The sequence below is a fragment of the Pelophylax lessonae genome (assembly GCF_965119305.1).
Source record: "Pelophylax lessonae genome assembly, chromosome: 5".
Classification (NCBI taxonomy): Eukaryota; Metazoa; Chordata; class Amphibia; order Anura; family Ranidae; genus Pelophylax; species Pelophylax lessonae.
In genome coordinates this window covers 441,903,061-441,929,371 of record NC_138772.1, presented here as the reverse complement: position 1 = coordinate 441,929,371, position 26,311 = coordinate 441,903,061, and the positions used below count along the sequence as shown (strand labels likewise).

At 44.3% G+C, this 26,311-nt stretch overlaps 1 protein-coding gene across 1 annotated transcript in view; it reads right to left on the bottom strand.

Moving 5' to 3' along the window:
* MCMDC2 (minichromosome maintenance domain containing 2) overlaps positions 1-25,964 on the bottom strand; it is a gene marked incomplete at both ends in the record, with an annotated part of 71,375 nt that extends 45,411 nt beyond the window's left edge. The window contains one exon of the mRNA XM_082259409.1: positions 25,859-25,964. Within this exon, the coding sequence (XP_082115535.1) occupies positions 25,859-25,964 (106 nt within the window). The remainder of the gene's footprint in view (positions 1-25,858) is intronic.
* Positions 25,965-26,311: the final 347 nt, after the last annotated feature.

The following is a 26,311-nucleotide window of genomic DNA, read 5'->3' as shown; positions in this document are numbered from 1 at the left end:
TTGAAAGGCAGAGCTGTGCAGTTCTCTGTATATAACTGATTCCATGTCGGATTACAAAAGGCAAGATCTCTACCAGATATCAAAATTTGTCCTTTGGGTCTTTTGGAATGAGTGTACTGACCCCAGCGCCTGATAGCTAGAGAAATAGCATCAAGTTGTTTTAATCTTTGCATATGTGGGTAAAGGGGCTCCTTTAACCACTTTAGCCTCGGAGGATTTGGCTGCTCAAAGACCAGGCCCTATTTTGCGATTCGGCACTGCGTGATTCTAACGGACAATGGCGCGGTCGTGCGATGCTGTACCCAAATTAAATTGACGTCCTTTTTTCCCCACAAACAGAGCTTTCTTTTGGTGGTATTTGATCACCTGTGCGATTTTTTTATTTTTTGCGCTATAAACAAAAAAAAGAGCGACAATTTTGAAGAAATAACAATATTTTTGGAAAAAAAATAAAAATTAAAAATCAAAATGTTTTAACATTTTAGGCCAATTTGTTTTCTGCTACATATTTTTGGTAAAAAAAAAAAAATCGCACTAAGCGTATTTTGATTGGTTTGCACAAAAGTTTTTGCGTTTACTAACTACGGGAAAGATTTATGTCATTTTTATTGTTTTATTTTTAACTAGTAATGGCGGCGAACTGCAATATTTTTTTGCGGGACTGTGACATTGCGGCGGACAGATCAGACACCTAACTGACATTTTTTACACTTTTGGGGGGGACCAGTGACATTACTACAGTAATCAGTGCTATAAATATGCACTGTTACTGTAAAAATGACACTGGCAGGGAAGGGGTTAACTTTATTGGTGATCAAGGGGTTAAGTGTGTCCCTAGGGGCATGATTCTAACTGTCAGGGACTTGGCTAGTGAAGTAACCACAGAGACATGCGATCCTATATAGCAGGATCCTATAGTCACTGCACTTACATCAGGGAGAATGACAGACGGCTGTGTTTACATCAGCAGTCAGTCCTTCTCTCTCAGCTGCGGGAGATTGAGAGTGGCCGGCGGCCATCGGAGCCACCGGTCACACACGCTGGCTCCCCAGGGAACGAGCTGGGGCAGGAGCGTGCCCCTGGCGACACACGCTCGCCCCCTACTGGCTTGTGGGCAAGCGACGTAGGTCTACGTCGCTTTGCCTGTAAGCGGCAGAGTGGTGCAGTAAATCTACGTGAAGCGGTCGTAAAGTGGTTAAAGGACACTTTTTTTTTTTTTTTCCTGAAAATGTACTTGGGTTAGGTTTTTAGATCCCTTTACACTACAAATATTGCTCAACTGATATTTTCTATACATTCATCACATTTTTAGTAACAGTATGTTTAGGAACGATTGATACTCCAGCATTTGGTAAATGATCACTAGCCAGAATAGTTGCTATAATGAAGCAAGGTGGGATTTTTGTCTCGGGTCACACCCTCTGGGGTAGATTTACTAAAAACTGGTGCACTCAGAATGTGGTACAGCTGTGCATAGTAAACAAATCAGCTTCTAACTTTACCTTGTTCAATCAAACTGGTAGTCAGAATTGTTCAAATCTGCTTACAGGCAGGCTTTTTAAAACTGAAGAGACCCTAGAGATGTCAGGATGTGACTCCTGCACACATGGGAGTGACATCACATTGGCCGGCCGGCCAATCAAGCAGCCAGAGATGCAAAACCCGGAACGAAGATTGGGTGAAGATGGAAGCCCCAGGGAGAGCCCTGACAGCGCATCGCTAAAGGGCTTTGTTTGGAGGTAAGTCTGTTGTTCTGCCCATATTGGTCAGTGCTGTTACAGATTATACTGCAATGTTGTTGATGTTGCTGTAATCTAGTGGTCAGAGTTAGTTATTTGCCAGAGCTTATAGGAAGTAATGTTTTCCATCATAGGAAGAGGTTGTAACCTTTAACCTGGAAGTGTATTTGTTAGAGCTTGACAGGAAAAGGTATTCCCCTCAGAGGGAAGGGCAGTAACCTTTAACCTGGAACTGTATTTCCTCCATTTCATAACTATTCCTGACAGCATTCAGAAGAGCTCTTATCTATTCCAGGACTAATGAGAGAATTGTCTGTAAGTACATCCACTGATGGAGTGAGGCTGCTGTATAATGTTTAATGTACTGACACATATGTTTTGTTTATGCTTATGTTGTAGTTTTACAAAGTTATTCAGAAAAAAGAATACATACAGATTTGATGTCTCACGTTTCTTGACTTCTGAATTATTGTTAAGCTGTCTGACTAGTGTTATACAACAGTTCAATAACACGAAGCAGAACAGTAAAAAGACAACTACATCCGGTCTGGAATAAACTGAGACGCCATTACTGCAGCATGAGTCTAAGATCAGGAACAAAGTACAAGGCTGATGTCACGCCACCGCCGACACAGCAAGGCAGGGAGAACATTCCCGGCGCCCAGCAAGACGATGCACAATCGCATGCATCCAGATCTTCACGGGCTAGCAAGATGTCCTCAGCAAGTTCCTCAGCGGATAGAGCTCGTGCCAAGGCAGAAGCTGCCCGTGTCCAGCTACAGTACGCAGAAAAAGAAGCCAAGATGATGCAGGAGTTAGCAGCAAAGAAAGCCAAGATGATGCAGGAGTTAGCAGCAAAGAAAGCTGTCATAGCACAAGAAGAAGCAGAATTGCTCATCCTGCAGCGACAGACTGCAGCTGCAGTTGCTCAAGCAGAGGCCGATGCCTACATGGGAACAAGTCGATCAGAAAGTGAAAAATCATATAAAGGCGCAGAGGTTCCAGAAAAACCTCTATTCTCTGCAGATCGTACAAGTGAGTACATCCAGAACCTTACTGATGCACACACAAAGGAACAGTCTCTTAAACCTGAAGCAAAGGAAGTCAGGCCGAGATCAACAGACCCCCTGAGCAGGCCCAATCAACCACATGAGGTCAGCGGCTGCCAGCAAATCAAGAATGAAGCACCAGAAACCCCTAAGAACAAAAAACAAGTGTTCCCATCGCCTCAACCTATAGATTACATGCGCGAACAACAATGTGCAGTGGACGTCACCAAATATCTCATCCGCAAAGAAATGGTTAGCTCAGGCTTTCTCCAATTCGATGACTGTCCTGAAAACTATTGGGCATGGAAATCTTCCTTTCTGAATGCCACTGAAGGCCTGAACTTATCACCAGCAGAAATGCTTAATTTAATGATAAAATGGCTTGGTACCGAGTCAGTAGAGCATGCGAAGAGGATGAGAAGAGCAACCCTGTTCAATCCTGAAGCAGGACTCAACATGACCTGGAAAAGACTCGAAGAAACATATGGATCCCCAGAGGTAATAGAAGGAGCACTGTTGAGAAAACTTGAAGTCTTTCCCAAAGTGGGCTACAGAGACAACGTGCGGCTACAAGAACTAAGTGATCTTCTACTAGAGATAGAATATGCCAAAGAGGATGGCTACTTACCAGGACTTTCATATCTAGATACAGCTAGAGGCACTAATCCCATAGTAGAGAAACTGCCCTCAAATCTGCAAGACAAGTGGATGTCTGTGGGAGGTAAATTCAAAGAAGATTATGGAGTTGCCTTTCCCCCTTTCTCTGTGTTTTCTAGGTTTGTCCGACAGCAAGCGAAAATCCGAAGTGATCCCAGTTTCGCCTTCACCACCAGCGGCAATCAACCACACAGACCTGAGAGACCTCACAGACCTCACGGTAGGACCTCTGTATCCACACACAAAACAGCTGTACCTTCAGAAGTCACAGACTACCAAAGCACCCACAAGGTACACACCATAGAAAACCCTGATAGACATTGCCCAATACACAAAAAACCACATCCACTAAAGAAATGCAAAGGCTTTAGAAGCAAACCCATAGCAGAGCGGATGTCCTTCCTTAAACAAAACGGCATCTGTTTCAAGTGCTGCGGATCTACCTGTCACATTGCCAAAGACTGCAAAATACCAGTAGAATGTACAGAATGTGGCAGTGAGAGACATATTGCAGCTTTACACCCTGGCCCTGCTCCTGCTTCACTAGAGACTGTAGAACCCAGGAAAGATCAGGGCAGGGAGCAACAAGAGACCCCACTCTCCTCAGTAATGTCTAATTGCACTGAAGTATGTGGACAAGGCAAGAGTGCACGATCATGCTCAAAAATCTGTTTAGTGACCGTGTATCCCACTGGCAAGAGAGAAAGAGCAGTGAAAATGTATGCAGTGCTAGATGAACAGAGAAACAGATCCCTTGCAAAGTCAGATTTCTTTGATATCTTTAACCTTAAGGCAAGTGCAGTTCCATACACTCTAAGGACATGTGCGGGGACAATTGAAACCACAGGGAGAAGAGCCACTGACTTTACCATTGAATCCTTCAATAAGAAAGTGCAGTTCCCGCTTCCTACCCTAATAGAGTGTGGCATGATACCTGACGACAAAACTGAGATTCCCTCTCCAGAAGTAGCCCATCACCACCCTCACCTCCGCTCAATTGCTCACCTTATCCCAGCGGTTGAGCCAGATGTTTCTATCCTTCTACTTCTTGGGAGAGACATCCTTCAGGTACACAAGGTGCGCCAGCAAATAAATGGACCTTATAATGCCCCCTATGCACAGAGACTGGACCTGGGGTGGGTCATTGTAGGAGAAGTTTGCCTGGGGACAGTGCACCAGCCTGACAACATTAGCTCTCTGAAGACGTCTGTGTTAACAAATGGACGCACATCCCTTCTCAGTCCCTGTCACAACAGCTTTGTTGTCAAGGAAAGCTTTGGCAGGTCAACACAACACTGTGACTCTTTTACACTATATGGTAAAGAAGAAGTCAATTCCAACATTGAAACAGACAATCTAGGGATTACAGTGTTCCAGAAAACTAAAGATGATGACAAACAGGCCCTCTCTATAGAGGATCAGACCTTCTTGCAGATTATGGATAGAGAGGCTTACCAAGATGACAATCACAGTTGGGTGGCCCCTCTCCCCTTTCGCACACCCAGACGTGTTTTGCCTAGTAACAGGGAACAAGCCATGAAGCGTTTGCATTCACTTAGAAAAACACTGCAGAGAAAGCCAGAGGTGAAAAGAGATTTCATTTAATTCATTAAAGGGATGCTAGACAACGATCACGCTGAAGTTGCAGAACCACTTGAGACAGACAGGGAACACTGGTATCTACCAATGTTTGGTGTCTACCATCCACACAAACCTAACCAAATCAGAATAGTTTTTGATTCTAGCGCAGAGTATAAAGGAGTCTCTTTAAATGACGTACTTTTGAGTGGCCCTGACCTAAACAATACTTTGCTAGGTGTCCTCATGCGCTTCAGAAAAGAGCCTGTTGCTTTCACAGCAGATGTGCGACAAATGTTTTATTGTTTTCTTGTCAGAGAAGACCACAGAGACTTTCTACGTTTTCTCTGGTACAAAGACAATGATATAGACAAAGAAATTGTCGAGTACAGAATGAAAGTGCACGTATTTGGCAATAGCCCATCTCCTTCTGTCGCTATATACTGCATGCAAAAAGCTGCCCAGAAAGATGCAGAGCGCTATGGACAAGAAGCCAAACACTTTGTATTGAGACATTTCTATGTAGATGATGGACTCGCTTCTGCTAGCACACCTGAAGATGCAATTTCCATCCTCAGTAAAGCAAAGCAAATGCTGGCAGAATCCAACCTGTGTCTTCATAAAATTGCTTCCAACAGCCAAAAAGTAATGGAAGCCTTCCCTGTAGCAGACAGAAAGATCTTTGCCTGGGTACAGACACTCTTCCCCTGCAGAAAAGCCTAGGCCTAAGTTGGGATCTAGAATCAGATAGTTTTGTTTTCAGAGTTTCCTCAGAGGAAAAGCCTTTTACACGTAGAGGCATTCTATCTACTGTAAATAGCCTCTATGATCCCCTAGGGTTTGTATCGCCTGTGACAATAAGAGGTAAGGTCCTAGTTCGGGAACTGTCATCTGGGAAAAGTGAATGGGATGCATTGCTTCCACAGGAGAGACTAAGTGAGTGGGTTCAATGGACAGAATCCTTGCAAACGTTAGAGCACCTAAAGATAGCCAGATGCTATGTTCCTGTATCTCTATCATCAGCTTGCAGGAAGGAACTGTGTATCCTTTCAGACGCATCCACCACAGCTATAGGTGCAGTAGCTTACTTGAAGGTAATTGATGCAGAAAATGTGTGTCATGTTGGATTTGTCATGGGAAAGTCCAAATTAAGCCCTAAACCAGGCCACACTATTCCTCGTTTAGAGTTGTGTGCTGCTGTACTTGCAGTCGAAATGTCTGAGCTAATCACAGATGAACTAGACACTGACTTTGATGCTGTGAAATTCTTCACTGATAGCAAGACTGTCCTAGGGTACATTTGCAACACCACTAGGAGGTTCTATCTGTATGTCTCCAACAGAGTGAATAGAATCAGGCAATCTACACACCCAGATCAGTGGTTCTTTGTATCTACAGAGCAAAACCCTGCAGATTATGCCACTAGACCTACTCAAGCAGCATGCCTTCAGAACTCTATATGGTTCTCAGGTCCATCCTTTCTGTACCAACCACACTGTGAGCAGATAGACACTGCTAATGTTTATCCACTCATAGAGCCCGAAGCTGACCCTGAAATCAGATCGGAAATTACGAGTTTCAGCACCAAAGCTTCTGAAACCACACTTCACTCACATTGTTTTGAGAGATTTTCTTGTTGGAAGATATTAGTTAAGACCCTAGCCAGACTCATCCATGTCGCTAAATCCTTCCGGAGAGAAACCAATAGCGATCAGGTCAGAAGGTGGGAAGGTTTCCATGAACAGGTCAATCTAGTAGAACTTGCTCAGGCAAAGTCTGTTATAATTTCTTCTGTTCAATACAAGCATTTCCAGAAGGAAATTGACTGCATCAAAAAAGAAAAGACATTCCCAAAACAAAGCCGTCTTGGAGGCTTAGCCCCTTTTTAGACAAGAATGGGTTGTTGAGAGTAGGTGGACGTTTGTCTCTTGCTGAACTTTCAGAGGAAGAGAAACAGCCTGTCATTATACCTCATGATCACCACATTGCAACACTGCTTGTTAGGTACTATCATGAACAAGTAGTTCACCAAGGGCGACACATCACAGAAGGTGCAATTAGATCCGCAGGTTTCTGGATTCTTGGTGGCAAACGCTTGGTATCAGCTGTTATACACAAATGTGTCATCTGTCGCAAGTTGCGAGGAAGGTTACAAAGTCAAAAGATGGCAGAGCTACCAGAAGACAGAGTAATTGCTCAACCACCCTTCACCAGTGTGGGCTTAGATGTATTTGGTCCGTGGTCTGTTTTAACCCGTCGCACTAGAGGAGGCAGCGCGGACAGTAAACGATGGGCAGTCCTTTTCACTTGTTTGTCTACCCGAGCTGTACACATAGAGCTACTTGAAGCCACGTCAACATCGAGCTTTATTAATGCCTTGAGGAGATTCTTCTCAATTCGTGGCCCAGCTAAACTGCTCCGTTCTGACAGAGGAACAAACTTTGTAGGAGCTTGTAAAGAACTTAACATTTGTGACAGTGAATCACAATTGCAAGACTTTCTCCAAGACAGAGGATGTACATGGGTCTTTAATCCTCCACACTCCTCACACATGGGTGGTGTCTGGGAGAGACTTATAGGTATTGCCAGGCGAATCTTGGACGCCATGTTGCTACAAACCAAACCTGCTAACTTGACCCATGAGACTTTAAGCACCTTTATGGCAGAAGTGACAGCTATTATGAACGCCAGGCCTATAGTTCCTGTGTCCTTGGACCCAGATACACCTATGGTCCTTACCCCAGCAATGTTGTTGACTCAAAAGGTGAACTCTTTGTCGGCTCCATCTGGAACCATAAGTACAACCCAAGTCCATGCGAAACAATGGAAGCAAGTACAATGCTTGGCAGACACCTTTTGGAAAAGATGGAAGAGAGAGTATCTGTCAAACCTGCAACGCCGCAGGAAATGGACTGAGGATCGCCCAAATGTAAAAGTGGGTGATGTTGTTCTGTTGAAGGACAGCCAAGAGAGCAGAAACGAGTGGCCCGTAGGACTTATTGTCAATGTTCTACCTAGCAGGGATGGCAAGGTTAGAAAGGTTGAGGTCAAGATTGTAAAAAATGAGACTGCCAGAATTTATCTCAGACCTATAGCAGACATTATAGTTTTGATCTCAGACTAAGTAGGATTCCATTTACCTGTTTATGTTTTTTCTGCATAGCAGTAATTGTTTGGGTAGTGACATAATAAATTATGCCAGACAGGGAGTGTTCTGCCCATATTGGTCAGTGCTGTTACAGATTATACTGCAATGTTGTTGATGTTGCTGTAATCTAGTGGTCAGAGTTAGTTATTTGCCAGAGCTTATAGGAAGTAATGTTTTCCATCATAGGAAGAGGTTGTAACCTTTAACCTGGAAGTGTATTTGTTAGAGCTTGACAGGAAAAGGTATTCCCCTCAGAGGGAAGGGCAGTAACCTTTAACCTGGAACTGTATTTCCTCCATTTCATAACTATTCCTGACAGCATTCAGAAGAGCTCTTATCTATTCCAGGACTAATGAGAGAATTGTCTGTAAGTACATCCACTGATGGAGTGAGGCTGCTGTATAATGTTTAATGTACTGACACATATGTTTTGTTTATGCTTATGTTGTAGTTTTACAAAGTTATTCAGAAAAAAGAATACATACAGATTTGATGTCTCACGTTTCTTGACTTCTGAATTATTGTTAAGCTGTCTGACTAGTGTTATACAACAGTTCAATAACACGAAGCAGAACATCTGTCATAATGTACTAGTGTGCGGTGCATACTACATTATCGCTCAAACCTGCAGGGGGGCACATTATTTTATATTGTAAAAGAGACTTCACTACCACGCTAAGCTTTGGCAAAAAAAAAGAGAAACCTGGAAGTTGATTGGTTTCTACCCAGAGCTTTACCAGATTTTGCACGTTCCAGTTTTGTGTAAATGAGGCAAACTTTGCATTTTTACATTATCGTCCTGGCTGCAAAGAAAACAGCAGTTTGGTATATTTCACTGCTGTTTCTTCAGTGTGCACAGTGGCAGGGATGGCCGGGAACATTGAATGGTATTCAGTGAGGCTTCAGATGCCATTATCAGTTTGGATGACGTTACCTGATAAAAGTAAGAATATATGAATCCTAAAAGACCATTCACAGCTGAGCATATCAATTTACTGGTGTTTTTTAGGCCTTTTTTTGTAAGCTTTTTTTCAGCTTTTAGGCACTAGGGCACATGTGTCAAACACAAGGCCCGCGGGCCGAATGTGGCACTCCAGGTCATTTCATGTGGCCCTCGCACCCAAAATGGCGGCGATCTGCGATTTTTAGTGGGACTGTGACAGCTCGGACCGGTAACTGATATTTTTGACACTTTTGGTGGGACCAGTGACATTACTACAGTAATCAGTGCTAAAAATATGCTCTGTTACTGTAATAATGACACTGGCAGGGAAGGGGTTAACACTATGGGTGATCAAGGGTTAAATATGTACCTAGGGGTGTGTTTCTAACTGCATGGGGGTTGGGCTTGTGAAATGATCACAGAGACCTGTTATCCTATATAGAAGGATCACAGGCGCTCTGTGATCATTCCAGGGAGAAGAACGGTCGGCTGTGTTTACAACAGCTGGCCGTTCTTCTCTCTCATCGGGGAGCGATCGCGGGTGTCAGGCGGCAATCGGAGGTACCTGCCCCGTGCATCAGAGTCCCCGCTGTCGAGTGGGGGCGGGATCGTGTCGCCGCCGGCGTGCGCTCGCCCCCACCTGCAGGCTCGCGACCGACGTAGCCCTGCGTAGTTTCGCGCAGGAGGGCTGGCCTGCCGCAGTAAATTTGGGGTGGGCGGTCTGGAAACAGTTAAATAGTATGAGGAGGGATTAGAATACATGTCATCCATTTTTATTGCTGTCTGTGCTCCTCATTAGGGAGAGTCGCGGCCAAAAAGTCTGCTGTCTCAGTTTTTATGATGGCAATTTGCATAAACTCCAGAATGTTATGAAGAGTGATCAGAAGAATTGCAAAGTCCCTCCTTGCCATGAAAATGAACTTAAATCCAAAAAACCCCGTTTCCACTGCATTTGTGAAGAAGGCTTCAGGGCGCCCAAGTAAGTCCAGCAAGCACCAGGACCGTCTCCTACAGTTGATTCAGCTGTGGAATCGGGGCACCACTAGTTTAGAGCTTGCTCAGGAATGACAGCAGGTAGGTGTGAGTTCATCTGCACGCACAGTGAGGAGAAGACTTTTGGAGGTTGGCCTGGTGTCAAGAAGGGCAGAAAAGAAGCCACATCTCTCCAGGAAAAACATCAGACAGACAGATATTCTGCAAATGGTACAGGGATTGGATGGCAGAGGACTGGGTTAAAGTCATTTTCTCTGATGAATCCCCTGTCCAAGGCATGCCAACAGTAAAGCATCCTGAGACCATTCCATGGGTGAGGTTGCTTCTCAGCCAAGGGAGTGGACTCACTCACAATTTTGCCTGAGAATACAGCTAAGAATAAAGAATGGTACAAAAACATCTTCCGAGAGCAACTTCTCCCAACCATGCAAGAACAGTTTGGTGATGAACAATGCCTTTTCCAGCATGATGGAGCACCTGGTCATAAGGCAAAATTGATAACCAAGTGGCTTGGGGAACAAAACATTGAACATTTTGGGTCCATGGCCAGGAAACTCCCCAGACCATAATCCCATGGGAACAAATTCTGACAAACTCCAATCACTGAATATGTAATAATGGGCTGCCATCAGTCAGGATGTGGCCCAGAAGTGGATTGACAGCGTGCCAGGGCAAATTGCAGAGGTCTTGAAAAATAAGGGTTAACACTGCAAATATTGATTCTTTGCATAAACTTCATGTAATTGTCAATAAAAGCCTTTGACACTAATGAAATGCTTGTGTATAGTTCAGTATACCATAGGTAGCATCTGACAAAAAAAAAAAAAACATAAAAACATTGAAGTAGCAGACTTTGAAAATGAATAATTGTGTCATTCTTAAAACTTTTGGCCATGGCTGTAGTGAGTTTTGCTGCAATGTCACTGCGATTTTGCCACGGTTTTTAATTTGCAAAAAAAAAAAAAAAAGCAAATTGCAAAAAAATTATGTGTGCAAAAATTCAATATGCACAGCCAAAAGCACTGCAGAAATGACCAAAAGTAAACTGCATAGGCGTGAACCAAGTCTAAGAACAGATGATTCATGCAGCATTTACTTCCTGGAATCCATCTGCCCTTAGCTCAGGCATGCAGGCAGGAGAGTGTGCTTAGCTGAGAAAACCCCTCCTGAAGACTCCTGGGATGTATGACATCATTTACCTAGGCCTGGAAACCAGGAAGTTTAGGCCTCCGGTCACATCAAATCAGACATTGAAATCGTGCGACTTCAATTGTCACATGTCACTGCAACATGTCAGTGCAACTTCAGCTGTGACTTGGCTGACATCTGTGCGATTTTATGCACAGATGTCTATGCAAGTCACCCCTGAATTTGGAAAAAATAGTGCAGAAACTTCTTTTTCAAATCGATGCGGGACTCAAAGTCAGCGTTGCTCCGAAACAGTTCCTTTGCTGGCAATAGGGTGTGACTTGTCATGGAATTTCGACCTGTCAAATCTCATGACAAGTCGCACCAGTGTGACCGGGGCCTTAAACAAGTACGTATGATATACTTTCCTACCTATTTACTAATGCTAGCAACGTAAGAATTAAAAATAGTCAGTGTTGAATGAGACAGTGCACTTTAAGGGAACTAGATTGCTATCCAGGTAGTAGAAAATGCATACTCTGCCATTCTCGATGGCTGCATGTAAAAATGATTAAGTCGGCAGATGGATTTTGTCAGTGCAATTATTAATTTATAGGCATTTTTTACAGTGACTTATGCAACATTTTACATACTCTTCATATCAGTCCCTGACCTCAGATGGCTTACAATCTAAGGTCCCTCTCTTCCATTCATAGGCACACACATACTAGGGCTAATATTGACAGGAGAAAGGAAACCCATGCAAACACACGGAGAACATGCAAACTCCACACAGATATATGTCCTGCCTGGGATTACAACCAGGGACCCCAGTGTTGCAAGGCAGAAACACTAAACACTAACCACTAAGCCACTGTGGTACTTACAAAAGAAAGGGAAATTGTAATGAATTAGGGTCAGTTTTATTTTAGCTATTTCTTTTAATCACAGAGCACTATGGGGGAATCTACTAAGATTGGAACAGACACAATCTGGCACAGTGCATGGAAACCAATCAGCCTCTAGCTTTAGCTTGCTCATTTAGGCCCCTTTCACACGAGTGATCCGATCCGCCTGTCAGTTTTTTAGGCGGATCTGATCGGATCCCCCATGCATCCCTATGGGGCAGCGAATGTCAGCGGAGACATGTCCGCTGACACCCGCTGCCATCCGCATCCAATCCTGTCTGTGAAACCCTATTTTCCATCCGCCCAGGGGATCGGATTGGATGGGATCGGATGAGAGCGGACAGGCGGTCCCCTCTCTTTCGATTCCCCGATAGAGATGCTTGGGGCTCTGTCGCCTTCCTGCTCAGCAGGGATCTGTGTTTACGATCCCCTGCTGAGCAGCACGGATCCACCTACGGAGGCGGACCGTGTGAAAGAGCTCTAAAGCTTTAAAAATGAAAGATAGAAGCTGCTTGGGTATTGTGCACAGTTCGTACACACGCATCGATAGTTGGCCGTGAATTTTCGGCCAACGTCCGATCGGCCAATTTTCGGCTTGTTAGTACGATGCTTTCGACAACCGACTGCGACTTTTTGGCCGAACAAAATCTGGTGTGCATGCTATAAAATTTTTGTTGGCCGTCAACAGAACGGCCGATTTTCCGTCAGTCAGTACAGATTTCGGCAGACAAAAACCTGATGAGCAAGACTGGGCATGCTCCGAGAAGAAAAAACACACGGAAAGTAAACCATCACATGACATCACTTCTGAAGTTGATTTTTGTTGGCCGAGAAAATTTGTGTGCAGTCTAAAGCACATTTCAACCAACACAACAACACTGGACAAAAGACGGCCGATCGGTCGGCCGATAATCGTTGCGTGTGTACTAGGCATATGAGTTAGCTGACAGAAACAGCACAGCAAGCACAGCTTGCTTTGATGCTCCATTTGTGTGACTGAAACCTCCCTCTGAACCTTCTTGATAAGGGAACAGTCATTACTGTGAGGGCTCATATGAGCTCTATAAACAGTAGGTTTGTTGAAGCTGACCATACACTGTCAGTTTCCTCCATTCATACAAAGGAGGTGGATGGAGGAATCCCCCTGCCAGGATATTGTTTTCTTACAGACGGACCCATCACTGTCAGAATTCTATAGGCGTGCGCACAGGGTGTGCCGGGTGTGGCTGGGCACACCGTAATCACCTAGGGCACATTAGCATTATCGCTCTGTTTGCCAGTGAGGAGATGGGAAAGATCTCCCTCGGACCTGCTCTGCCATAAGAGAAGTGCCACACACTTCTATTTCACTTTGCCAGCAGGGAGAGTAATGTACCGGGGCCATATACATGTAGGCAAACACATGCATGTGTATTTAAACTTTGGGGTGCACACCCTAATGCAATAGGCTGCGCACACCTATGCAGAATTCTCTGATCAGTGGCTGCAAATGATTTGCTGCAGCCACGGATCAAGAAAGATTTTCCAGCATGTCCCTTTAACAGAAGTCAATCAAACGATCAGCTTCTGTCGAGCTGGGGCCATCGCCTTCTGTTGAGCTGGTTCAAAATTCAGTCGGTCCCTGCCAACCGGCAAAATTTGATCAGTGTATGGCCAGCTTTACAGCATATCTGAGAGTGAAACAATACTTAACAGGTAAAAAGGGGACTAAAAGTGAATCTGCTGGCTGAAAAGACTCCATAATATTCATATGCAATACTTAATATTTACCAGAGTAAAAAAATAATTATTTTTATTGTTTTTGTTTTTTTTTTATAGTCTTAATCATAATAAATTAGGAAACTATGTAAAAAAACTCTATTTGTTACCTTAAAATGACAGCAAGCTCAGAAACCACAGGTAAACGATAACTAAAAGTTGGTGTTTATAGTGCTTTATATTTATTGTTTTGTTGTGTTCGAGGCCTTAAATGGTGGAACAGGAATTCCAGATTGCTTAGCCACATCTCTCAGAGGCGCTCAGAGCCTCCGAATGGGCTACTAATGGCTCCTTTTCCACTGCCAGTACTGACTCGGCTCCACTCGGTACTGCTTGGCCCAGCTCGGCTCAGTTTGCTTTTCCACTGAGTGGTACGAGTCGGCACCTTTCAGCACTGTATATGCTCTACTCGGCTGGGTTTGCTTTTCCACTGTTGTAGTACTAAGTGGGTGGGATTACAACGATTCTCTGACCAATCAGTGGCTAGTAGTGACAAACAATCAATGCTGCATGCAAAGGATTGTGGGATATGGTATTGGTACGGCCTGCTTGGAACCCCAACCAAGGTGGTACTGTTTAAGTGAGCTGTACCGACGCCGTACCATGTAGTGGAAAAGTGCCGCTGTACCAAAACCGTACCGAACTGTTCTAACCCTTACCATGCGGTACCATGCAGTGGAAAAGCGCCTTAAAACTCCTCATAGTATTGTGGGACTAGGTGGAGACTTGCCTTAGTGCTGACAGATAAAAATTAGCATTTTAGTATGTGAGCCCATGCATAAAAAAGCCAGTATACATTCCATTCCTAAGAGCCGGTTCACACTACCGCGACCAGAAAGTCGCCTCATAAGGGGCAACTTGTTAGCACGACTTCAGCGCGACTTAGTGCTACTTCAGCGTGACTTCAGCGCGACTTGTATGATAGACGACTTTGTACGACTTTGTATTTGGCCAATCAGGATATGATGTGTTGTCATTTCCTCATTGCCCACCAAAAAAAGTTCTTAAAAATTGTCGTTTTTGATAGAGAGCCAATTATTGAAAAAAATAAAAAAAAAAATAAATGAGATTTCTTTGGATTTAGTATCTGGGGGGTCTAAAAAGTGTACATGTGAAGTTTCAGCCCTGTAGCATGTCCAGAACCAGAAAAAAAGATAATCATTTTTCTTAGAATTTTTATTAGAGCAGGGATGGGGCTCCGCTCCTGTCACACCTGGGCATTTTTGTTTCAGGCGTTTATTGGGCGTCTTTGGAGGCAGGCATGACATCTGAACTTCTGTATAGGGGTATATATATATATATATATATATATATATACACACACACATATAGGTGTGAAAGGAGGGTAACACCATCCCTGAAAATAATTTCAGTAGCGCAGAGATGGGGTTCTGCTCCTTTCACACCTATATGTGTGTATGTGTATATATACATACATGTGTGTGTGTGTATATATACCCCTATACAGAAGTTCAGATGTCATGCCTGCCTCCAAAGACGTCCACAGAAAAGCCCAATAAACGCCTAAAACAAAAACGCCCAGGTGTGAAAGGAGCGGAGCCACATCCCTGCTCTAATAAAAATTCTAAGAAAAATTATCTTTTTCTTATGGCGGTCACCCTGACATGGATGAGTTCTGACACCCTGGCATAGCAGTCAGAGTCAGTTCACCCTTAACTACACTACAGTCACCCTGACACTTAACACTTTCCCTACAGAAACTAGATTATTGAATCTAACAATAGTGGTATATAGTACACTAACTACACTGCATATCCCTTTCCTCACACTAAGTGTCCACCAGTGCCACGTATCACTGCCACGAATCAGTGTCCACCAGTGCCACTGCTCACCAGTGCCACGTTATCAGTGTCCAACAGTGCCACGTATCAGTGTCCACCTGTGCCACATATCAGTGCCACGAATCAGTGTCCACCAGTGCCACGTATCAGTGCCACGTATCAGTGTCTACCAGTGCCACGTATCAGTGCCACGTATCAGTGTCCACCAGTGCCACGTATCAGTGCCACGAATCAGTGTCCACCAGTGCCACGTATCAGTGCCACGAATCAGTGTCCACCTGTGCCACATATCAGTGCCACGTATCAGTGTCCACTAGTGCCACATATCAATGCCACGTATCAGTGCCACGAATCAGTGTCCACCAGTGCCACATATCAGTGCCACGTATCTGTGCCACGAATCAGTGTCCACCAGTGCCATGAATCAGTGTCCAACAGTGCCACTGCCCACCAGTGCCACTCACACAGACCAGGCAGAGATAATGGTATATAGGAACTGTCGGCATGGCTGCAATGTGGGGAATGCCTGGTTAATTTTCCTTCTTCTTCCTGGAAAGTCGGATCACAAGTCGCTTCAAATAAGATAAGGATCCGACTTGGAGGCGACTCCCATTGAAGTCTATTGGGACAAGTCGGATACAAGTCGCCTCAAAGTAGTACAGGACCCTTTTCTGAAGTTGGAGCGACTTCAGTAGTGCCAATTAAGACGGCTTTCATTGATTTACATTGCTTTTGTTATGTCAAGCGACTTGAGGGCACACAAGTCGCCTCACAAGTCGCGGCAGTGTGAATGGACTCTTAGGGTTAGAAAATAAAATTTTAATTATGTAACAAATTGCTAACCCAACAGGTCAGACATGCTTAGCAGGGTATTTTTCATTAAAACTTGCACTATACATTGTGCTGTTCATAAGAAACATTCCTCTGCATTCTTTTCTTAAACACACCTATATTACTTAACGAAGACCTAAAGTCCAATTGCCTACCGTACACACATTTCCCCTGAGGAAGCCACGTGTCCCTGTGGTGCAACGTGTCAGGGAGGAGCCAGTCCGACGTCATGCTGAGTCATGCACCAAACGAGGATTGCGGTAACAAACATTGCTTGGTGGCTATATACCCACATTTAGGATTGAGGATTTTATGCCATGTATAATTTGGTGCATTCACAGCACCTGTAAAATGTGAGTTTTTTTTTACTATAGAAGTATATAAATAAAGACCGCTAACCACATTCAGAGGAGGATTTATACCCAGAGGCAACCACAAAGGTAAGAAACATCTCAGATCCACAGAGTGGCAAACCGTGTGCTTATAGGCCATTGTTTGTCTTGTTCCCCAGGTGAGGGCACATCGGGTGAGGGGATAATCACTATTGCTTGCTGTATATTGGAGCACACAGAGGTGGGCACTACTCTAGCAGATGCACGTTTCAATATATCAAAGAGGCTTTGCCACTGCTGCAAGTGGAGGTGTATGCAAGCATTCATACACCAAAGGACATTTTAAGGATTGTATTATTGTTTACAGCACTTTTTTTTTTTTTTTTACTTTATAACTCATTACTTACTACATTATAACTCATTATTTGAAATATTGGTTTCATTGCATTATGGGAATGCAGGTTTAAAGAGACAAGCAACACGGATTTTTGTTGAAGGAGCACGGCACCATTTCTGTTTGTAATTTTGCATATTGATACACTTTTTATGAGAGTGTGTATAGGTGTGAGCGATCCAACTACAAGTTTACATCTGGTAGATGGAAAATAACCACACAATGGTCAACACATAGCAGCGCTCAAGAACACATCTTGTTTTTTGCCTACCATACACCTGCTGCAAATTTCAGACACTTTCAACTCTAATCTATCCAGTCATTCTCCTTGCATCCACCTGACATTCTTCAAGCGGTATTAAACCCCCCAAAAATGTAATATTTTGCAGCTTACCAATCCTTAGATATGGTGGCTGCATTTGTTTTTCTTTTTTATGGCATTTTTTTTCTCCTTTTTTTTTTTTCACCTGGTGATCCTACCAGTAGCTCACTTTCTGTCTTAGAGCGTCTGCAATCTGGATGAAAAAGGAAAGCAGACACATTTGTAGAACAGCATTGTCAGTCTCGGACAGGGGTGCTCAACCCGTGGCCTGCTGAGCCCTCTGATGTATCCCGCGACCTCATGCTCTAGACTGGCGGGATGCCAATCCGCGATCTGGGTCTGCTTTCATAGCCAAGATGATGATGTAACATGCAAAGTTTGCGTCATTCACACAGAGGGTATGACCTGAGACAAAAATCTCACCATGCCCCATGATAGCAACCGTCCTGGCTAGTGATCATTTGTTAGAAGCAGGAGTATCAGTTGTTCCTAAACATAGCATAAACTATAAAAAATATGATGAAAGTTATTATAGAAAATATCAATTTAGCACTAGGTGTATCTCAGGCTCCTTTCACACTTGTGCGACTTAAGGGCCATACACACTATAAGATTGTTTCCTTCAGATTTACCTTTTCTATGTAGTGCAAGGGCCTGCCAGATTGGATACAAATTGAAAGTGTTTAGGTTTGACCTCATATTATATGGTTTTGGTAAGTCTGAAGGAAAAAGTCTTCAGAAAATCTTATAGTATGGCCCATTAGGATCCGGCATGTGAGACCCAAAGTCGCAGGACATGTGAAATGCCATTCCAATTGAGGACGCAGTACAAGGGGGATCAGAGTACAGGTTTCGGGAAGCTGCCCTGGACACAGCCATCCCGCAACAGCTTAGTAAAAAGTGTGACTGTCCCGGGAAATCCAGGACAGTCGGCAAGTATGATGTTATGAAAGATTATCATGGGACCCCCCATGTACCTTGGGCCCATGGGCAGTGCCCAGGGGTGCCCATGCATTAAGATGGCCCTGTGCACTAATTTGATACAACTTTGACATGACTTCAATGACAGAGAGTGTAAAAGTCTTATCAAAACCACTTTAAAGTCCTGTCAAAGTCAGACTCCAATGTTGCACTGAAAATCGCGCAACTTTAGAGTCAGCTGGGAATAAAAGTGTGAAGCCTAAAGTGATCTAACAACATAACTCAATATAACCTTCAGGAAACAAAACCTTTTTTTTTTTTTTTTTTTTTTTTAAATAATGTCTTTTTAAAGGACTCTTTTACCCACATCTGCAAAGATTTTAACAAAATTGGTGCTATTTCCCTTCAACATTCCCAGCTCCTAGCTGTCAGGCGTAGAGGGCCAGTCCACTCATTTGAAAAGACCCAAAGCACAAATTCTGATATCTGGTAGAGATTCTGGCCTTTGGAATTCGGCACAAAATCAGTTAAATACAGAGATCTATACAGCTCTGCCTTTGAAGTGTATAGATAAGTTTTTCTTTGGGTTGCAGTTCTTGTTTTTCTTCTGTCTTTTGTAAAGACAATGAGACTGATATACAGGCATTGCATCAACATGAAGGCCGGAGCCGGGAGCGGAGGAAGCAGGTAGAGTGATATCAAGTGCACTTCGCCTGGGACCTTCCTAGCAGCCTAGCAATGCCAGCAGAAGCTGGTAGAGAAAAAGATCAGTTTCATAAACATCACATCATTTTGCAATAGGCATATTGACACTTAAAAAAAGGCTTTATTAGGTTGCTTTCACACTGATCTGCAGAAGCAGCACAGTGCACCTGCGGTTTTCCTGTGGATAAGCTGCACTGAGCCATAGACTTCTATTATATCCTGCAGGTTTGGTGCGCTTTCTAAAAATGCACCAAAACTCCTAAATGCCCCATAGTTCATTGTGCCCAGTGACTGGTTACCAAATCCCCTAAGTGGCCCTTGCTCCTCAAAAGGTTGAGCATCCCTGGTCCGGGAAGTGGGTAGTGTTAAACTAGCCATACATGGGTCCGTTTTTTCCATTCAACCAGCAGGTTAAACAGAAAAAATTGACAGGACTGCCCCATCCACACATTTAATGTGGATGGGGAAATCCTCCCCACTTTGTCTTTGCATTCTGATAGCAGGCAGAGTCCTCATCCATCAGAATACACTGATCAGTGCTGCAGTCTTTTGCCTGTAACGCTGATTGAGCGAAAAAATTCAACAGAAGTTGATCGGTGGATCAACTTCTGTTCAACCACAGTAGCCACACATGGATCGAATATGTGTCTGCTCCCTGCTGAACTGGCTGAAATTCGATCCATGTATGCCCAGCTTTAGATGGACTAAGAAAATGAAGCTGAACTCCAGCTTTATTAACTTTATTATATATATATATATATATATATATATATATATATATTATATTATTAGCTTTATTAACTGTTACAGCAACAGTTTTTTTCCTATTGGGATAAAAGTTTTACATGAATGAATAAAAGCTGATCATTGTAAGCACTTCAGTGTTAGTGTTAAATGGATTGTCTCATCCATCTAATAACTGCTACTTTGTCTAAACAGCTCGACTGGTAAAGGAAGTTGAAAAAGAACAGACTTACTGGTAGGATCACCAGGAGAACATAAAGGAAAAACAAACGATGCAGCCCCTGTATTTTATCTTGACAGGACACAATAGCTTATGGGGAGATCGCTGTACTAAAATTACGTTGCATCCAAGTGTGTACCAGGTATTATTCTCTCAGGCACCATGATTCTATCACAGTGGGCCTCTCTCCATCGTTGCCTCTTCTGGTCTCTGCACCATTTTTATACTTCGTAGTGGTACAGAAATAAACTTTATTTAGGTTGTGGTCAGGGAATTAAGCCGAGAGAGTGAACAATGTGCAGGAAATGCAGGGGCTGCGGGCATGGTGTAGGAGATGCAGGGCTGCGGGCATGATGCAGGACTGTGAGTATGGTACAGGAGAGGCAGTGCTGCGGGCATAGTACAGAAGATGCAGAGGCTGCGGGCATGGTGTAGGAGATGCAGGGGTTGCTGGCATGGTACAGGAGATGCAGGGGCTGTGGGCATAGTGCAGGAGATGCAGAGGCTGTGGGCATTGTGCAGGAAATGCAGGGGCTGCGGGCATGGTGTAGGAGATGCAGGGCTGCGGGCATGATGCAGGGCTGTGGGTATGGCACATGCAGGGGCTGCTGGCATGGTACAGGAGATGCAGGGGCTGTGGGCATAGTACAGGAGATGAAGAGGCTGCGGGCATTGTGCAGGAAATGCAGGGGCTGCGGGCATGGTGTAGGAGATGCAGGGCTGCAGGCATGATGCAGGGCTGTGGGAATGGCACATGCAGGGCTGTGGGCATGGTACAGGAGAGGCAGTGCTGCGGGCATAGAGAAGAAGATGCAGAGGCTGCGGGCATGGTGTAGGAGATGCAGGGGCTGCGGGCATGGTGCAGGGGCTGTGGGGCTTAGTGCAGGAGATGCAGAGGCTGCGGGCATGATGCAGAAGCTGTGGGCATGGTGCAGGAGATGCAGGGGCTGTGGGCATGGTTCAAGAGATGCAGGGGCTGCGGGCATGGTACAGGAGATGCAGGGGCTGTGGGCATGGTACAGTAGATGCAGAGGCTGCTGGCATGATGCAGAGGCTGCGGGCATGGTGCAGGAGATGCAGGGGCCACGGGCATGGTACAGGAGATGCAGGGGCTGCAGGCATGGTGTAGGAGATGCAGGGCTGTGGGCATGATTTAGGGTTGTGGGCATGGTACATGCAGGGCTGTAGGCATGGTACAGGAGAGGCAGTGCTGCGGGCAAAGTACAGAAGATGCAGTGCTGCAGGCATGGTACAGGAGATTCTCCTGGAGAATCTCCTGTACCATGCCTGCAGCACTGCATCTCCTGAGGTGAAGGGGCTGCAAAGGGGTCTCACTTACTGTTTGGTGAGGCGCCTAGCATTTAAAAATGGCACCGCCCCACGCCAACATGTCACCCCGCATGCACTATCTGCACTAGAATAGCCGAGCGTGTACGGCCCGTCCACGGCAATCTTTTTTTTTTTTTCAGGTGCGTTGATCTTCAGCCAGCCCCATCTTCAGACAGTCCTGCTGTGACTCGTCCTGGCTGTGAGTAACTGAGTGCTGCATGCCCCAAAGTACAGCCCTGTGGGTGGCTCTATAGCTAATCAGATCACTTTCACCTAAAAGCTGAAAGCCTGCTGAGAAATGTAAAAACAAGCTTATGGCTTCACATCCAGCAAACCCACAGTTGTCCTGCTGTAATCTGCTGCTCCCTCACCACCACATACTGGGTTCTGAGCTTCTATCGCCTTTGCGTCTGGCTGTAAAAACCCAGAAGGGACAACCGGACAACTGATGATGCGTCACAGCGTAACATGAGTATCTCAAAAGCCATCAGGTACATCACTCTCGCCTAGGCGACAATACTGAAAATGGGGGCAACTTGGATTAAAAAAAAAAAAAATGTTTTAAAAAGAAAAGGAGTATGGAATTATGGAAGGTGGGAGAGGAAGGTGAATGTCTTCTTTTTACTGCAATTTTAATGTACCCAGGACAGGTTCAGTGTCCAGCCCTGCTGTAGGCTGCTTGTCAAAGTCTATGGCAGACCTCGGCTGAACGTGGCTGAACATTGTACTGAGTGGTACCGGTATTTAGTGTCTTGTGCGTTCAGGGACAAACATGTGCCCATGATGACAGATCACAGATCACATGTGAAAACACTGTGCCTGAGCTGTGCTTTTACCATCCCCTCAACTGCTACCCCCTTTAGCTGCAGAGGCAGTGGCTGGGGATTTGCACATGCTGCGACTGCAGCAGGAATTATATCCCCGTCACTTTTGGTGGGCATAGCGCCTGCTGCACTCTACAAGTGATTTGGGCTGCTCTGCAAGTTCCCCACAACTGCATGTTGTGGCTTGCTAGTGTGGAATTCAAGGGGTTAACAGGCAGTGAGGAGACGATACAATGCCTCCTCATTGCCTGTCAAATGCTCTCTGCGATCTGAACACTGTTGCATTTTTAGAGAGCAAAGCTCGTGTGAATGAGCCCTTCCCTCTGTAGCTTTTATCTATAGGTAAGCCTATGATATTTACTTTACATGCAGCCAGTGACATCAGCGGCGCATGCGCTCTGAAGGAATGGCCGCCCGTGCCGTTCCTTCAGAGCCCTGTGCCGTGAACTTTGGCTCCTGCATGCATGCGTCATCGTCATTGCGGCTCCAGCCAATCAGAAGGCTGGAGGACGCGACCCACAGAGGAAGATGGGTGAACATGCCGGGTTTCTCAGCGGTGAGCAGGCTCCGCTGGAAGGGCTTTGTTCTAAGGCCTGTATTTCATAATGAGCTAGTATGCGATGCATAATAGCCCATTAATACCATTATGCCATGTTCTTACAGGTTTTTAGTTGTTTATTTTTTTAGGAGGTTTACAACCTCTTTAATGACATTGTTACAGAACTGCTACATTTTCAAACATGCACAAGATTATTTATATATACATGACTCACACAGGAGAATATTGATAGAACCTAGGCAAGAAAACAACGGAATTTCTGTACTTTGAGGAACAAAATATACAAAATTGGGGATTCCCTGCTGATCCTGATCAGAGAAGAGCGGGCGGGTGACACATCCGTGTCTTTCTGCAGTACACAGACAGAGCCCACTCTGCTCTCTGGGTAGCCGGAAGTAAACAGATTCCACCACTGTCGGCTTACACCCTACTACCCTCCAATTTGATCTGCCTAAATGGAAGAGAACAGAACCCCTTTTGTTTTTTGTTTTTTTTAGCAAACAGCATCGGATCCAGAGGTAGGAGGGTGTAAACTGACACAAGTCTGTTTATACCCACCTGTCCATAGGGGTGAATGAACCATCTGATCAGGTCCACCATCAGGTCCACCTGAAAAACTGACCTGATCAGACCTCCCATATAAAGGGGCCTAAGTTCAGCATGTTCTAGATTTTTAGCATGTTCTAAATTTTTCACTGTGTTCTCGATTTTCAGCATGTTCTAGACCAGGGATCCTCAAACTACGGCCCTCCAGCTGTTGTAGAACTACACATCCCATGAGGCATTGTAAAACTCTGTCATTCACATACATGACAAGGCATGATGGGAATTGTAATTCCTGACCAACTGGAGGGCCATAGTTTGAAGACCCCTGTTCTAGATCTTCAGCATGTTCTAGATCTTCACTGTGTTCTAAATTTGTGAACACTTCCTGTGATTTATCTGCTCACGATTTACATATTACTATCTTCCACAGATTTCCTGTTGCCAACTTTCTTTCATAAATACCATCCATACGTAAATAAAATGAATGTTGAGAGTTTCATATAAAATTGGAAAAAAAGGTTACTTTAGCACCTTTTCTTGGAAAATTTTTCGTTTTTTTAATTTTTTAATTTGTATTGTTCCTATTGTATTAAGGTGTATCTAAGGCCCCTTTCATACATCCGTACCCTTCGTTTCATCAGTTCAGTCACGTTTATTCAAAGAAAAAACGTATGAAGTTTACCTCAGTTTGTCATCCTTTTTTTTTTTTATCTAATTTTTGCATCCTCCATTCTAGAGTCCCTAACCACTAGAGTCCCGGAGCCATATTTTAATGCAAAAACTGACTGTTTGTCCATTTACATCCATTTTTCGTCCGATCCGTTATTTTTTTTTTTTTTAACTGAAGAAAAATAGGGCATTGATCTGTCCAAAAATTGGATGTTGATGGAAGTGGATGTAAACTGATGTAAATGGGTGATCATTGTAACGCTCCTGCGTTTTACGTATGATGTGGATTTTCAGCTGCAGAAATATTCCACTTCAGTAGTCATGTAGAGAAACGCTGAGACACCAATCCCAACTCTCAATGACTCATCATGTGTGGATGATCTCAATTCAGCAAGTAAATACACACACTCAATAAGATGTTTCCTAGAGTGACTTATGTATATAGTAACACAGTGATGATAGGCTGAAGAGACAGGTTGGGTAGAGATGGTAGATGACAGACACTTGAAAGGAAATGTTCTTGAAAGTAAGATAGTAGCAGATGGGATGCAGATAGGTTTAGCAATCATGTATGGTAGCAGATGACAGAGTAGCAGGTGGACATACAAGAGAGATCAACCCAGTGCAAGAACAGGTGGTAGTAGGCTCAAGAGCTAGCAATCTTAGATAATGCAGATGTAGTAATAGTCCTTAGTATGCAGAGCTAGATAGTGTAAGCTTTAGTATAAAGGTTATAGAGGTTTCCCCTGTGGGGTACTTATCACTAATAGCAATGTAGCAGAGGAGAGGTTCGGCAATAGCGGATGATCTGGTAGCGGGATACAGGGATCAGCGCAGCGTGGTTCCGACAGCGAGGTATGCTTGCAAGCATGAGAGCTTCAAGACAGGTTAGCATCAAGGCACAAAGCAGTTTGAACGAACACATGTGAGTGAGAGCCGGCGATCTAAATAGCCATCCAGTCCGGCGCTCAGTCTTAAAGGTGTATGCGCACCTTACCAAAAGAGAATGGTGGGGCGCATACACTTATAAAAGAGTAATTAGGGTACCCAAAGGTACCAGAACATTACAGTACCCCCCCCTTAAGGCCGGCTCCTGAAGGCCTCTGGAGCTGGTTTGTCTGGGTACCAGAACATTACAATCATCCATTTACATCCGTTTTTCCATAGAGATGTATTAATGTCAGTTTTTCATCCGTCAACGGATGGATAATAAACGGAAAAACAGTCCGCAAGTGTGAAAGGGGCCTTGTTTTACTTATGGATGGAGTGGTGAGGGACTAAAACCTCTGTCAGGCTGTAACTGCTGTGAGTGTCCCCGTTAGGGAGATTCACCCTCTCTATTTGTCCTGGCAAACGTTGTCACTGGGCCTGAAAGTGAGAGAAAATCCAAAATCTGGAGTTGTCAGCAGTACAGCAATAGAGAGGAATCTTCTAATGGGGGATTTGTTCTGGAGACAACTGCTTAACAAGAATTCCCTTCACTTTGGAGAGATTTCCTCCTACTTATTGTTGCGTCTACAAAACAGTAAGTGAAGGAAACTCTATGCACTGGGACACAGTTGTCAAGAAAAGAGGTAGTAACCCTTCCCTATTATACAAAATGAACAAACAAAGTTTTGGCTTTAGATATATATTACTGACACTGAAAAACCAAGTCTGTATGCATGGAGGATATGAAAACAGAACAGAAAGCCGCTTACAGAATAAACATATTCTCTGTTAAATGTTTGTGGTAAACGTCCATTTGTACTGTATTTACCATTATATCTCTTGCAGTCCTCTATGAATTTCTCCAGCCCACCACTCCTGTCCATATAGATGAGAGCAGCCTGCCTCATAAGGTTGACATTTGGGGCCTGGCTCATGGTTGCCGACCTGCCGCCTCTCCTCACAGTCTGTCAGTCACACAGCTGTTCTCCTCACACACTAAATTTGGCGGGAAAATGTGTAACTTGAAAACAAGTCAAGCAGCCAGTCTTCACCTCAGGCTATATGGCCCTGTCTGTGATCCCTGGGAAAAGAAAGGTCATTTATTATCTCTTAGGATTAAAAAACAAAATGAATAAATCTATATAGTACAGTCTTCATAAAATATATAGCAGCAAAAGAAAAAAAAGAAATGTGGTTTAAGAAAGAGACACTATGTATGACTGTTCTAGTAGAAGGTGTCCTGTTATGAGGATGACGTCTCTGTATGCATGAGAGCAGTTTT